At 24.7% G+C, this 14,419-nt stretch overlaps 5 protein-coding genes across 5 annotated transcripts; 2 read left to right on the top strand and 3 right to left on the bottom strand.

Moving 5' to 3' along the window:
* Positions 1-13: 13 nt before the first annotated feature.
* cgd3_3630 (hypothetical protein) lies at positions 14-1,486 on the bottom strand (the record flags this gene model as incomplete). The annotated part of the gene is made up of 1 exon (XM_626912.1): positions 14-1,486. One exon carries the CDS (start codon positions 1,484-1,486, stop codon positions 14-16), a length of 1,473 nt encoding a protein of 490 aa, XP_626912.1.
* Positions 1,487-2,133: 647 nt separating this feature from the next.
* Positions 2,134-6,879, bottom strand: cgd3_3620 (hypothetical protein with 4 or more possible transmembrane domains; the record flags this gene model as incomplete). Its single annotated transcript, XM_626911.1, has 1 exon — positions 2,134-6,879. A coding segment is annotated over one exon (4,746 nt), but the record flags the coding sequence as incomplete, so codon positions are not given.
* A 650-nt stretch (positions 6,880-7,529) lies between these two features.
* cgd3_3610 (possible aspartyl aminopeptidase) lies at positions 7,530-8,936 on the bottom strand (the record flags this gene model as incomplete). The annotated part of the gene is made up of 1 exon (XM_626910.1): positions 7,530-8,936. A coding segment is annotated over one exon (1,407 nt), but the record flags the coding sequence as incomplete, so codon positions are not given.
* Positions 8,937-9,659: 723 nt separating this feature from the next.
* cgd3_3600 (hypothetical protein) lies at positions 9,660-11,240 on the top strand (the record flags this gene model as incomplete). Its single annotated transcript, XM_001388088.1, has 1 exon — positions 9,660-11,240. One exon carries the CDS (start codon positions 9,660-9,662, stop codon positions 11,238-11,240), a length of 1,581 nt encoding a protein of 526 aa, XP_001388125.1.
* A 366-nt stretch (positions 11,241-11,606) lies between these two features.
* On the top strand, positions 11,607-13,520 carry cgd3_3590 (dolichyl-phosphate-mannose-glycolipid alpha-mannosyltransferase involved in GPI anchor biosynthesis; the record flags this gene model as incomplete). The annotated part of the gene is made up of 1 exon (XM_626909.1): positions 11,607-13,520. A coding segment is annotated over one exon (1,914 nt), but the record flags the coding sequence as incomplete, so codon positions are not given.
* Positions 13,521-14,419: the final 899 nt, after the last annotated feature.

Genomic DNA, 14,419 nt, shown 5'->3' with positions numbered 1-14,419 from the left:
TGAAAATTGGTTTTTATTTTGGTTTTGACTTTGGCTTTGGTTTTGACTTTGGATTTGACCTTTGATTTTGATTATTAATATTATTTAATTTAGAGAATCTAGATGTGGAAGAAAATTTTGAATTCAATGGAATTTTATTGTAATTATAGTTATGATTATGAAGAAATTGATGATTTCTATGCTGAAGACGATATTTATTATTGTTATTGTTATTGGCATTAAACAAAAATTTATCATTTTTTGGGATTTGTTTTAAACATGGAAGTTGTTTTTGTAGTTTCAAAAAGTTGATAATCCAAAGTAGAATAATGGAAGATAATTGAGAATTAATAAATGTACAAGGCTGTAATAAAGAATAAATCATTTCTGATGGGTAATTACTATTAATATTATGGGAATTATCTCTTTGAAAATCAGTATTACAGTTATGATGATGATGATGATGATGATGATTATTATTATTATTATTGTCGATACTACTATAATAACTTGGGTTGAATTGATCTTTAACAATATTAATATTGGATCTATTTATTATATTGCCAGTATTACTATAAAATGTTAATTCAGCTTTCAAATTTTTATTCATAAGAATAGTAACTTGTTTACGTATATTTGGATCCAACGTTTTCATTTTTAATATTGTTGAAAATATATTTTCAATAATATTTTGATCAATGATAGAGTATTTAGGATCTTCCATTTTTTCTGGCCAAAGATAATATTCAAAGATTCCATTGGATTCACTTGATAATTCGGCGTTTGAGAGATTATAACCAGAAAGTTTTGCAATTACCTTCCAGATTCCCTCATTTCTAAAAAATTCTTGAATATATATTGGAATACTTTCGTGATTATGATTCAAACCAATAGTTGAAGAATTACTTTGAAAATCTATATATTCATCTTGTTCAATATCTATATCTAAATCACGCTCTATATTAAAAATATGGCTATTTTTTGAGTGATTATTAATATTAGAAGATAAAGAATTTGAATCATCTAATCCGTATCCATAAATTTGTTGTAAATAAAAATTATTTGTTGCAAAAATCAAACTTAAATCAAGTCCATCTTTTACATTTGAAATTAAATATATTAATATCTTTATTATAAAACACAAGTTATAATCATAGTAATTGACTTTTTCTATTAAATTTTTGTTTGAATAAATATTCCAAAGTTGAAGAAATTTCATTCTTAATTGCGAAATGTTATTATTATTATTAATTTTACTTGGACAAAAATAATTGGCAATATTGTTCATATTATTATTATTACTACTATTACTTTCATCATTATTCTCAATCTCAATATTTTTATATTTTGACTTATCTCTATGAATAGACATTTTAATATAGTGGTCACTAATTAGTTTACAACAGGAATTCAAATTCCTCATTTTAACTAAATCCGAGATTTCCAAGAATGAAAATAAGTTCATAATAATTTTGGTATTATTTAAAATAGAATGTTTTCTGCTCATTTTCTTTACTTTTTTTTTTTATAATTTATTTAAACAGAAAAAAAATAATAATTACTTTATATCTTTATTTTCAGTTTTTTTGTTATTGTTTTATTATTATTTTTTAATCCCAATTTAAAATTATCTTAAATATTATTACTTTAATATATTACTTTTAAACTATAAATACTGACTTTTCTTCATTAGCAGAATTTTCTCTTCTTCCTAATTTTAATACTTTATTTTATCAATTACAACATTTCTTGGCATACTATTTTTCTTTTAACTTTAATTTATATTTTCTTAATAGATTTTTTTAATTTTTATACAGAGATACAGTACATATATATTTACACACAAAAATTGATATATTGACAATAACTTCGATTTTCGAATATACTAAGTAAACTAAAAATAAAAAACAAATTCAAAAACATACTAATTTGTTACAATAGATTTTCAATTTTCATGCTTTAAAAAAAATAAATAGAAAAAAAAAAGTTCAAAATCATATTTACAATTAATTTAGATATATATATATATATTCATATATATCGTTAAAAAAACGAAATTGGCATTTTACTCTAAAATAATTACATTTTAGCCATTTACGTGTGCATGCAATTAATTACGTGTGTTGTGTGCATTTTATTATTATATTAGAAAAACTAACTAATAGCTGTATATATACTCAATAGGTCAGCAAAAGAAAAACAGGCAATTTGTAACTTCATAACTTCATCTTTTGCAACTAAATCTTCAAAGCTGATATTTATATCCATATTTAGTAAATATTCTATTGGTATTGTGCAATTTAAAATATATAATGGATCATCCTTTAACTTAATTATTTCCAAACTTTCATCCAGGCGCCAGTTGTCTGACTCCTCCTTATAATGTGTTTTGGCGCCTGAATTATTATTATCGTATAATGAAATAAAATTATAATTATAAAAAATTTGACTTAATTTATTTTGAAATTCTTTAGACATTTGAAAATTATTTGTTTGATATTTCTTTTTAAAAGTGTCAGTAAATTCTAGTAATGAATTGATTGTAAGACTTTGATTTTCTGATGAGAAAATGAAATTCTCTAATATTTCAATATATTGCTGAATTTGATTTTTGAAATTTAAATTATTATTTTCCATATTAATATTAGTAACTAAATGATTATCTTTCTCTATCATTTTTCCACTATTATTATATATAAATGCCCATGGAAAAACTGAAGATTGAATAGATTCAATGGAAATTAAATTAACAGGAATTGACATTAAATGATTATTTTTTTGATGAACTTTATTCTCTTGTTTGTATAAAATTAAATTATGAGATGATATTATTAATTTTTTTTGAATATAATTATAATGTAGATAAAAGAATGGCCATAATTCATTAATATTATTATTAGAGTTGGGAGTTTTTAGTATTTTATTAATATCTAAATGTATTCTGCATAATACATTAATATTTTTATTCTTATTATTTTTAATATTTTGTAATTTATGTTGGTCCATTTCTAATAATGATATATTTGAAACAAAGTTTCTCCAATTGACATTATTATCATTACTATGATTAAATATATAATTCCAATATAAAATATGTTCAACAATACTAGAAGAATAAGTTAAAAACTTTAATTGATTTTCTTGAATTACTCCATCCATAATTATAAGTAAATTCTTATTAAATATATCCAAAAGATCCCATCTTCCAATCTTTTTACTTATATATATTAAATTTAGTGTTGCTGATATTAGCAAATTTATAACATTAAAAATATTCACAAATGATCCATTAAAGTTAAATTTATTAATTACAAATGTATCCAAAAATAGTGATAAAGTCATTTGAACGATTCCAATTCCAAAAAATAACCACATTGACTTTTTATATTTTTTATTACTTTCAGTATTCAAATCTTGCATAGTTTGAATATAACAATACAATAGTTCACTATAAATATATTCCATTATATCTTCTTCTATTTCTCTCTTTTCCAATTCCTCTATCTCACTACTGTCTTTTATTCCCTTGTGATTAATATCGTAGTTATAGACTTCTTCCCCCTCTTCTTTTTCTTTTTCCTCTTCTTCTTCCTCCTCTTCTTCTTCCTCCTCTTCCACTTCTTCATACTCCAACTTTCTCCTTTCTTTTCTCATTTGATTAATTCTCTGTAAAAGTAATAAATAGTCATTCAAAATTGATTTGTTAAAACTGTTCATCTTTCTAGTGAATATGTAAATTAAAGTACCATTAATTAAGTAAAATATAAGAAAGTTAATAACTGCATTTACTGTTAATATTGGAAATAGTGTATTTTTAATACTATAAACTATTGGAATAATTATATTTGCCATTGAAATTAATATAATGTTTACTAAAATAGCAAAAACTAATATTAAATTTCTCTTTTCTGCAAACATTCCCAATTTCTCATAATTCATTATTGTTTGTTTCCAATTCCTATTAATATTTTTTCTATCTTCTTTTGCTCTTTCCAATAATTTCAATTCCTTCATTTCTTTAAATGTATTCCCATAAGAATTTGATGATAGTATCCTTACTAAACTAAAGTTCATGAAAACCAGTAGAAAATCTTCAGTTAGTCCCAAGCTGTTATAATATCTTGTACTTGTATTAAAATATCCTTCTTTTCCTTCAACAAAATCTATATCCTCTTCTGTTTCCCCCTTTTCTCCATCATCTTCTTCATCATCTCCTTCTTTTTCTTTTCCTTCTTCTTCCTCTTCTTCCTCCTCTTCCTTTTCCTCTTCCTCTTCCCCTTCCTCTTCCTCCTCCTCCTCCTCCTCCTCCTCCTCCTCTTTCATTCTTCCTTTTCCTTTTCCTTTAACTTTTTCATCTTTAAAAACCTCCTGAATATTCTCCACCATTTTTAGCTCATGTACATTCAAACTGCCATTTACTTCATTCTGATCACTCACACTAATTTCCTCAATCTCAATATTCGGAATATTAATAAAATGACTTTTATCTAAACCTTCTACTTTTTCTCTTTTTTTAGAATCTAAAGAAGATGTTATTGGAGCGTAAAATTCTTGTATCTTCATTCCCATATCAGTAATTTTCATATTATCATCTTTTTTAAATACTTCAAAACTAAATCCATAATCATATTTGTTTTCATCAACCATATCTATAATAAATTCTTTATTCTTTGGTAATTTATTTCTAACCTCGTTAAATTCTTCATATATACTCTTATGGATATTTTCTTCTGATAGTAAATTATTTGAAATATTCCCTAATCTTTTATTTTCAATATTCTTTAAATTATCTCTCAATTTCTGAATAGATACTTTTGGATCATCTTTATATAACCTAACCATCTTCTTATTCTTATATTTACTTTCATTATTTTTTTCAATCTTCAAAAAATTTTCAACAATACTCTTAATGTCATCATCTTTATTATAAGTAATAATTCTGTTATTATTAGTATTACTACCAGATTCAAGATCAAGATTTGATTCCAAATCTGAATTATTAATCCGATGTAACTCTGTCTCATTTATTAACCTATTTTTACCTTCATATGATTTAATTTCTTGTCTATAATAATCGCCATTAACAATAGAATGACTGACTTTATCAACTGATATAATATCCTCTTTATAATCTAATTCCGTTAAATCATCAAAATCTTCCTTATTATTCTTAGCTTTTTCTATTATATTATAATTTAAGTTTGAATCATTATGATTACCACCACTACTATGAGTTTCTAGTGCAATATTACTATTAACTCCAAAACTTGCCAAATTATTAAAAGTTGATGCTCTTGTACTCATATCTTCTGCCAATAATACATAAGTTCCTCTATCTGTTTGTTGGTTTATTTTATTATTCATATTTACATATAATTCATCTTTTTGATTTTGTTTCTTAACATACTTCAATAAACCCATTGGATTAATTGAATCAGAATAATAACTACTATTATAAGCAAGAACTTTATTATTACTATTATTCATAGCTTCTATTGGTATTGTAGTCTTAATCTTTCTTTTTGAATTAACCATAATTAAGTCAGATTGAAATGGAACATGATTCAAATATAAATCTTTATCAGATTCTTCTGTATTACCTTCATTTAAATGATTCTCATTTCTATTTCTTAATTCGTTTCCTGCATCATCCCAACATTTCTGAAAGATGCTTGTAAACTCATCATCATTTTTAAATATATTAGAATATTTCTCTCTATTAGTTATTTCCTTCAATTTTATTTCACTATCTTCGTGTTTTAATAACTTTGAAACAGGAATCAATCTATCTAAACGGTTACTTAGATTTTTATCACTTTCTTTATCTTTATCTTTGTCTTTGTCTTTGTCTTTGTCTTTGTCTTTTTCACGGTTTAATATTGAATTGGTAATATTAGATTTTTCTTCATTATAATCAAATTTCTTAATTGAATCATATTTATATTCTTGATAATGTTTTGTTTGTAAACTAGAACTTGTTTCACTTAATGTTCTATTTATATGGTTTAATTCAAAATTTGTCTCCGATGGATCAGATTTAGAGTAATTATAATTTTCAAAAATAGATTTTAATTGATGATCTTTGAATTTGCTACTATTATCTGAAATTTCAAAAGTATTCAAAGTATTTGGTAACTTTTCTTGTAAATGATTAACTTCTTTATCAAATTTGGTATCATCTCGGTTAGAATAGTAATTATTTAAATACATGGACAAATTATTTGAATGTAAAGGAGAATAACCAATTTCCAATTCGTTTTCTGATAAATTAACTTTTCTATTATTATTAAAAACATCATACTTTGAATTATGACAAGAATCATCATTTATAAAATCATTATTATCAGAGGATTTATCTTGTCTTGATAATTGTTCTTCCTTAATATCATTATTCAAAGTCTTGATTGGAAGATGTAATCTTGGAATATTTCTGTTCTTTTTAGATTCATAATTAGTTGTAGATTTTTTAATTTTCGAATATATTTCTGAATTTGATTCATTATTAACACTAGATTCATAGATTTTCTTACTTTCTTTTAAATTACCAATTTTTGAAATATTTTCTATTATACTTTGATCTTTGTAATAATAGCTTTCTCTTGAAATCCCTCCTTCTGTCATTATTCTTAATCCTGGTTCGTCCATAGAAGAATTCTCATCAAAGCCATTTAAATCATTTCTTCTTGAATTCAACTTATTTTTTATTCCAGGAGGAGATTTACAAGTTGCATCAAGTATTAAGTTAATTGGAATATCTTCCAACTTTAATTCTCTAATTAATTCTTTATTTATATTCATCTTTTCGTTGAAAAAAAAAGTTAATGGTTTAGAATTAGTAGTGAAGAAGAAATGAAAATAAAAATATGTTTCACAGCTTAAAAATGTTAATTTCTTTAAAAATTACGTCTTTCTTTTAATATTTATATATTTCACAAACTCTTAAATTCCAATTAATAACTATTTCTTCCCCACTTTCTATTCATAACCACTTTTTTTTTCAATTCAATTAATTGGTCAAATACAATAGGATCTTGCTTCTTATTAAAAAACCCATTAACTTAAATATATATATCACGAATATTTTTCCTTAATTCCATTAATTAAACTAATTCAAATTTTTGCTTTAATAAATAAATACTTTTCAAATTTAACTTTCTTTCTTTAAAATTAATTAATATTAAATTTAACCAAAAATAACCTGATTTCTAAACTTCTTCATCTAATAAATTATTCGTTTCCTTCTTTTTGAAAAAAAAATTATAATTTATATTTAATTATTTTACTCTTTTCATTTACATTATTATTTTTGTCTAATTTATTTTTATTGACTTGAATAAAACGGCGGGAACTACACGTCATTTAATTACATGTTAGTGCAAATTACAAAATATTTTGTATAAATTAGAAATAAGGAAAATAATTAATGCAATAATAAAATTAAATAAAAAAATGGAAAAATTCTTATAACATAAAAGTCTAATAAAAAAATATTAATAAATAAAAAATAACTTTTAACAATTGGGACTTATTTCAATTTCAACCAACTTCCATTATTCTAGTAGTTTTGATTCAAGTTTTACTTTTGACCAAGTCATGTAAAATACCTTAATAAAGTTTTGCAAGTCGTAAATATCAGAGTAGTACATGAACTCTCTGCATGAATGCATTGCAAGCATGCATGCACCAATATCGGCAGTACGAATTCCCAAATTGGAGGCAACTATTGGGCCTATAGTAGAACCACATGGAGAAGAATTTTTTACTAGGAAATCTTGAGTCTTTATATTGAAATTATTTGCAATAGTCTTTAAGAATGTTCTTGTTGTGCAGTCTGTTGTATAAGCTTGATTAAAGTTTGTCTTAATTACAATACCATTATTTGGAGAAGGTTTATGCTTTGATTGATGCCTTTCGGGATAATTTGGGTGTATTGAATGAGCCATATCAACACTCAAAAAGATAGATCTCTTCATTATCTTACAGAATTCCAAGTCAGAATTTCGATTAGCATTTACCACTCCTTTAGGTGTTGATTTATTCAAATTAGAATTTTCCAAACCAGCCAAAATTAACTTTAGACTTTGTTTAAGAAAGTCTGAGTGAGCTCCTGAAAATGAGACACTTCCTACTTCCTCATGGTCAAATGCAACAGAAATTAATAAATCACTACTATTTGATTCTGATGCATCAATTAAAGCTGTAAAACATGAAAAAACACCTCCAAGATTGTCAAGTCTTGGAGAATCAATAAATTCATCATTAATACCAACATATCTAGAATCAACTGAATCCATCAAACATAGATCAAATGAAGAAATGTTCTGAGGTTGAACATTAATTTCTCTGCAAATCTCATCAAGCAAACTACGTGGAAGAGATAAAAGTTGTTCTCCATATTTATCATTTGTATCCGTTTTTGATATTATTGGTTGTAAATGCTTTTCCTTATCATATACAAATGAAGATCTTTCCTCTGAAGTTGTTAAATGTATTGCTAAATTTGGAATTGCACATATTGGTCTCTTAATTTTGATTAAATATTCATTGCATGCATTATCTACCACTTTTCCCGCAATTCCTAGACCTCTATCAAACCATGTATGCCAAAGTCCTCCACCATATGTAGAAACACTCAATTGAGTGTAACCTTCATTACAAGTTATAGAACTCGGTCTAACTCTCAAACAAGGACTATCTGTGTGTGAACCTGTTATAACCACCATACTCCTTTCATCTTCTAAATCAAATTCTTCCCCTACTTTAAATGCTAAAATAGTACTATAGTTTAAAGTTATATAGTATTTACCTCCTTTTTTTATTTCTTCATTATCATCCAACTTTACAAACCCACTCCCTTTAAGTATCTTAATTGTTTCATCCACTGAGTGATATGGCGAACCTGTATTATTTAGAAACTCGAGAAATTTATCAGAAAACTCTTTTGTCATCTTTGAAACTTAATTTATAGATAATAACTTTGATTATTAATAATTAATACTTTGATTTAAAACCCTTTCTTTCCAATTATTATTTATCTGTAATGTTTATTTTATTCTCAAATATTAATTATTTCCCCACGAATTTATATATTTAAATTCATTTATAAATATATATTAATTATAATTAATTAATAATTCCTATTAATATTCACTTTAATGTATAATTTATTTATTATATTTCATTTAATATTAAATACTTAAATATAATAATATGTTTTGCATTTTGGCGCCAACTTGACTTGAATATTTTACATGTAAAAACCCTAATAATTGAAATAATAAAAGCAAAAAGTAAAAATTGATATTAAATAAAAATAACAAAAACTGGAATAACTGTGTTTTTCTGTAAATTTTATAACAATAATTGGGACTTTTGAACATAATAATTCTTCTTACTTGAAAAAGAAAAACATTCATATTTCAATCAATTTGAAAAATTAAGAAAAACTATTTCATATTTATTATTTAAAGATTAATATTAGTAAAATGGTCATTTCTATAAAGAAACTTTAATTAATTTTGGCCATTATTATTTAAATCATTTCCATTTATTCTACAAACTTTTTTTTATGATATTTAATCTAGTAATCAATATATATATATATATATATATACATACTTTATCTACTTTAAGAAATTTAATGGTAAATCACAAAGGGTAAAATTCAGTCAGAAGATAAAATGTCATTAACTCCTTGGATGTCAGGGGAATTCAGGGGTAAACTCCCATCCCCAAGAGCTGCACATACGTGTAACATAATAGAAGATAAGTTATATTTATTTGGTGGTTGGAATGGATTTCAAGCACTAAATGATTTTTATGTGTTATATACGAGTTCAGAAGTAATGTTTTGGCAAAAATTGATACCTTCTGAAAAGAGGCCAAAAAATAGAAATAATCATGCATCTGCCGTATATGGGAATTCATTATATATACATGGAGGTCACAATGGTGAATTTTGGCTTAGTGATTTGTATGAATTTACAGTAAAAGGAACAGATCATTTAAATAGCGATAACTTGAATGCATTTAATTACACTGAAGAAGTGAATGAAGAACTTTTGGGAAGCTGGAAACGTGTTAAGGTTTCAAATAAGTTAAAAAAACCTTCAGCCAGGGCATGCCATTCCTTAACACGAATTTTTGGAAGGCTCTATCTTTTTGGAGGTTTTGATGGAATTCAATGTTTTAATGATTTATGGGTTTATGATATTGCAAAAATGACTTGGAATGAAATAGAATTTGAAAATTATATTCCAAGATACAGAAATGGTCATTGTGCTATTTCTTCAAGTAAAGGAATCATATTTTTTGGTGGAAACACAGGTAAAGAGTATATTGGTGATGTTTCATTATATAATCCAGAAAAAAAAGAATTTCAAACCCCAAAAGTCTTTGGTGTCTGTCCATCAGCAAGAAAAGGTCACAGTTTAGCTTTATTAGATGATGTTTCTGCTGTAATGTTTGGAGGATATGATGGAAAAAATAGGTGTAATGATTTATTTATTCTTGATATTTCTGAGTTACCTTCAATAGTACGTTGGGAAAGGATAATTGAGAAGAACTCTCCAAGTCCTAGGCAAAGAAACTCCCTAACAACTATTCCAGGCGGTAAATGTCTTTTATTTGGTGGATATGACGGTAACTGTTGGAAATCGGATACTTATTTATTAGATATAAGAAAGTTCTCGTGTTCAATGCATAGCAAAAATATTTCATTACCAATGCTTTCAAATTTGGAAAGTCTTGTTGATAATCCAGAATTTAGCGATATTATTTTCATTCTTGAAAATGAAGAAACTTTATATGCACACAAATGCATTTTAGTTGCTCAAAGTCAATACTTTAAATCAATGTTCAAAAATGGCATGGCTGAAACAAATTCAAAAGAAATCCGTCTTGAACATATTCCGAAAAAAGAATTCAAAGTCATTATTAGATTTCTTTATACTTCTTACTTGGATGAAACTGATCTCCAAACATTGTGTAATGTATTACTTATTGCAGATTCCTATAACTTATCAGCTCTTTCTGATTTATGCATTAAAACTGTTAAACAATTAGTGGAAGTTAATAATGTTTGCGAAATCCTTATTATTGCTCATCGTTGTAAAATTGATCAACTTGTCAAATTTTGTGTTGATTTTGCATCCTGTCATGTAGATGTACTAATTAACAGTCCTAAATTCGTTCAACTTTCAAATGAGTTTCCTAAGCTTGCTCTAAGCATTTCAAATTCTGTTATTAGCAAGTTGATCTGATTAATTATTTATTTCCAATGCAATTATCATTTTTGCCATATTAAATTCTGTCAATTAATAGATTTTACATAGTCTTTTTTTTTATTTTTGTCAATTTTTATTTTATTTACGCCCCACATATCCCCACTGCCAAAACTTCAAGTCAAATAATTACTAATAGTTCAGACATTTCCCGCCACTTTTTTTTTTGTGAATAAATAAGAAATTAATTTTAGTAATGGAAATTTAAAAAAAAAATAATTCAACTTTTGAATAGAAGAAATAGTTTGAGTAATTGATTCTATGTATTAATAAATATTTAATTTGATTTTTAGAATTTTATTATCTTGTAAGTAATCAAAATAACTACCAGAAACTCGTTTTTGAAAATTTCTCAAAGTTAAAAAAAATTTATTCTTAATTATGGTCTATATAATTATTATTGTTTTTAGAATCCTAAATTCATTATTTATCCGCACAACTTATAATCCAGATGAGTATTGGCAATCTTTAGAGGTTGCACACAAAATTGTGAATAAGTTTGGGTACCTTACATGGGAATGGGAACCATGTGTATCTTTAAGAAGTATTATTCATCCACTAATTTTTACTATATGTTATATTATCATAAATTTCTTTAAAAAGATTGTAAAATTTTTCTGTAAGAATAATTACCAATGTTTATATCATACAAATTATTATTTCATTATTCCAAGGCTTTATCAGTCTATATTTGCTATATTAACAGATATTGGTACAAGTAAAGTTGCTTATTCAATATTTCACAAAAATTATTATGCTCGAATGGAAACTAAAATTGAAGATAGTGATAATAAATCCAAAAGTAATTTGAAAGATTCTATCTTCTTCAAAATTTCATTTTACCAGAAAATATGTAATAAATATAAATTAGATTTTGTGGCATTATTTATTTCATTATTTAGTTGGTATAATTTCTATACTTTATGTAGAACTTATGCCCAAACTGTTGAAAATTGTATTAATATCTGGAGTATATATTTTATCATTAAATCAGAAGAATTGATTAATGGTAGTTACTCAGATAATCAATCTCTTATAATTGGAATATTTCTTTCTTCATTAAGTGTTTTAGTTAGGCATTCATCTGTTCAATTTTGGCTAATATTATACTTAACTTTGATTATTTTTCAAATTAAAGATATTATTAATAAAGGTAGTAAATATTCAATTTTTACAATCATGAAATTGTTAAAAATTTGCATAGTTGTTGTTTTCATCACAATACCAGTAATGTTTTATTTGGATTATTTGTTCTACAAAAAATTTACAATTCCAATGATTAACTTTGTTAAATTTAATTTGATGGGAGATCCAGGACAAATATATGGTTCAAATTCCAGACTTTATTACTTTACTGAAATGCCAATTGTTACTTTACTTTCTTATCTACCATTTATGATTCTTGGAATCATCGAATCATTTAATTTAAAAAATCAAATATTTAAAATATCACAAATTTCTACTTTAATTACTATGATCTTGCTTTCTACTACATCACATAAAGAACATCGTTTTATTATCCCTTATTTTCCCATATTGTTAATTACCACGAGCCTTGGAATATATAAACTCATTTTAGAAATACATAAGCTCTTCAAAATGGATAATAATAACTGTATGGGGTTATTATTTAGTAGTATTAGCATTTTTCGAATATATCTCAATAATAAGTACCTTCTAGTAACATTACTAGCTCAAATTATTCCAGCTTTTTTCTTTACAACAATATTTCAAAGAGGTGGTGAATCTGCGATTAGATATTTGTCCAATTTGAATTTGCAGAAGAATGGATCCATTTTCTTTGTTTCTCAATGCCATATGTATCCAGCCTACTCTTTCTTAAACCAAGACGTGAAATTTGGATTCTTTGATTGTTCTCCTAATATTAATCAATCAATCAAACATAAGAATATGAATGAAATACTTTGGACACATCCAAATACTACACAGTTATTGGAGGAGATTTTTGTTATTAATCCCTTGTTGAATACATCTTACCCCAGTCCATATATTTCATCAAATATTACTAAGTTAAATACTTCAAATTTTGACAATTGTTTGAATTACAGATTTAATAGAAAACTTTCTGGGGAATTACCAAAATTCTTTGTAATTAATTCATACTTTAATGAAAATCTGCAAGAATGGCTCCATAAACATAATTATAAACTTATTCGCAGAGTTTTTGATTCATTTTTTCTTGAAACACCCATTGGCTTAGTTTTTTGGTCTTACTTGTACATTTATGAGAAAATTTAATTTTTATTTAGTATTTTGCTTAGATAAAAAATCAATAATTTCATTAAATTTTAATAGGATTATTGCAAATGAAATATTTATTTTCCTTTTTTACATGCAAGTAATGATATATATATTATATTTGCATGCATGCAAATTTCTTTACACGTAATTGAAATAATCATCTGGCAATAATTTAAAGAAGAATCAAAGTAGTTAATAATTTAGAAGTAAATTAAAAATTAAATATTAATAATAATATTAAAAAAATAAAGAAATTCAAGTACAAAATTGTACTATTTTTTTCTTAAATAGTCGGACAATACTGAAATATTCATAAATACTCTGAAAAATTATATTTCAATGACAAGCGAAGAAAATAACGTGGAAAAAGTAAGTAGAATTGAATTAATGAATTTTAAAAATAAAGAGAATAAATGAATAATTAATTATTTTTCAAGATAATGAACGAAGATTTAAGCGAATATAATCATCCAGAAAGTATTATTTCATTATTATCACCAGTTTCATGGCTACAAATGGACGAAATTAAAATTAATTCTGATTTTAATTTAAACAGTCAAAATGGATATGTTAAGAAGAAATCTGAAAGAATAATTAAAGAGCTAACTTATGGTAAGTCAAAGATTTATGGAATTTTACTTAAAATTAATATGGCATTCTTCATAATAAATAAAATTTATTTTTAGAATTATGCCAAGCTAAAGCATTAAATCTTCATTCTAAATTAAGCGTAAGTTATAATTACTACTACAGGGTGGAAAATGTTAAAAATACAATTCAATATATATTCAATTTTTCTATCTTGTATTATTAAGAAAAAAAAATCTTAACTTATTTAAAAATCTAATAGAACTCAATTTCTGGGATTCTTATGATTTCAATCATTATACAAATAA

The sequence above is a fragment of the Cryptosporidium parvum genome, chromosome 3 (assembly GCF_000165345.1).
Source record: "Cryptosporidium parvum Iowa II chromosome 3, whole genome shotgun sequence".
Taxonomy (NCBI): Eukaryota; Apicomplexa; class Conoidasida; order Eucoccidiorida; family Cryptosporidiidae; genus Cryptosporidium; species Cryptosporidium parvum.
This window is presented reverse-complemented; position numbering and strand designations above follow the sequence as displayed.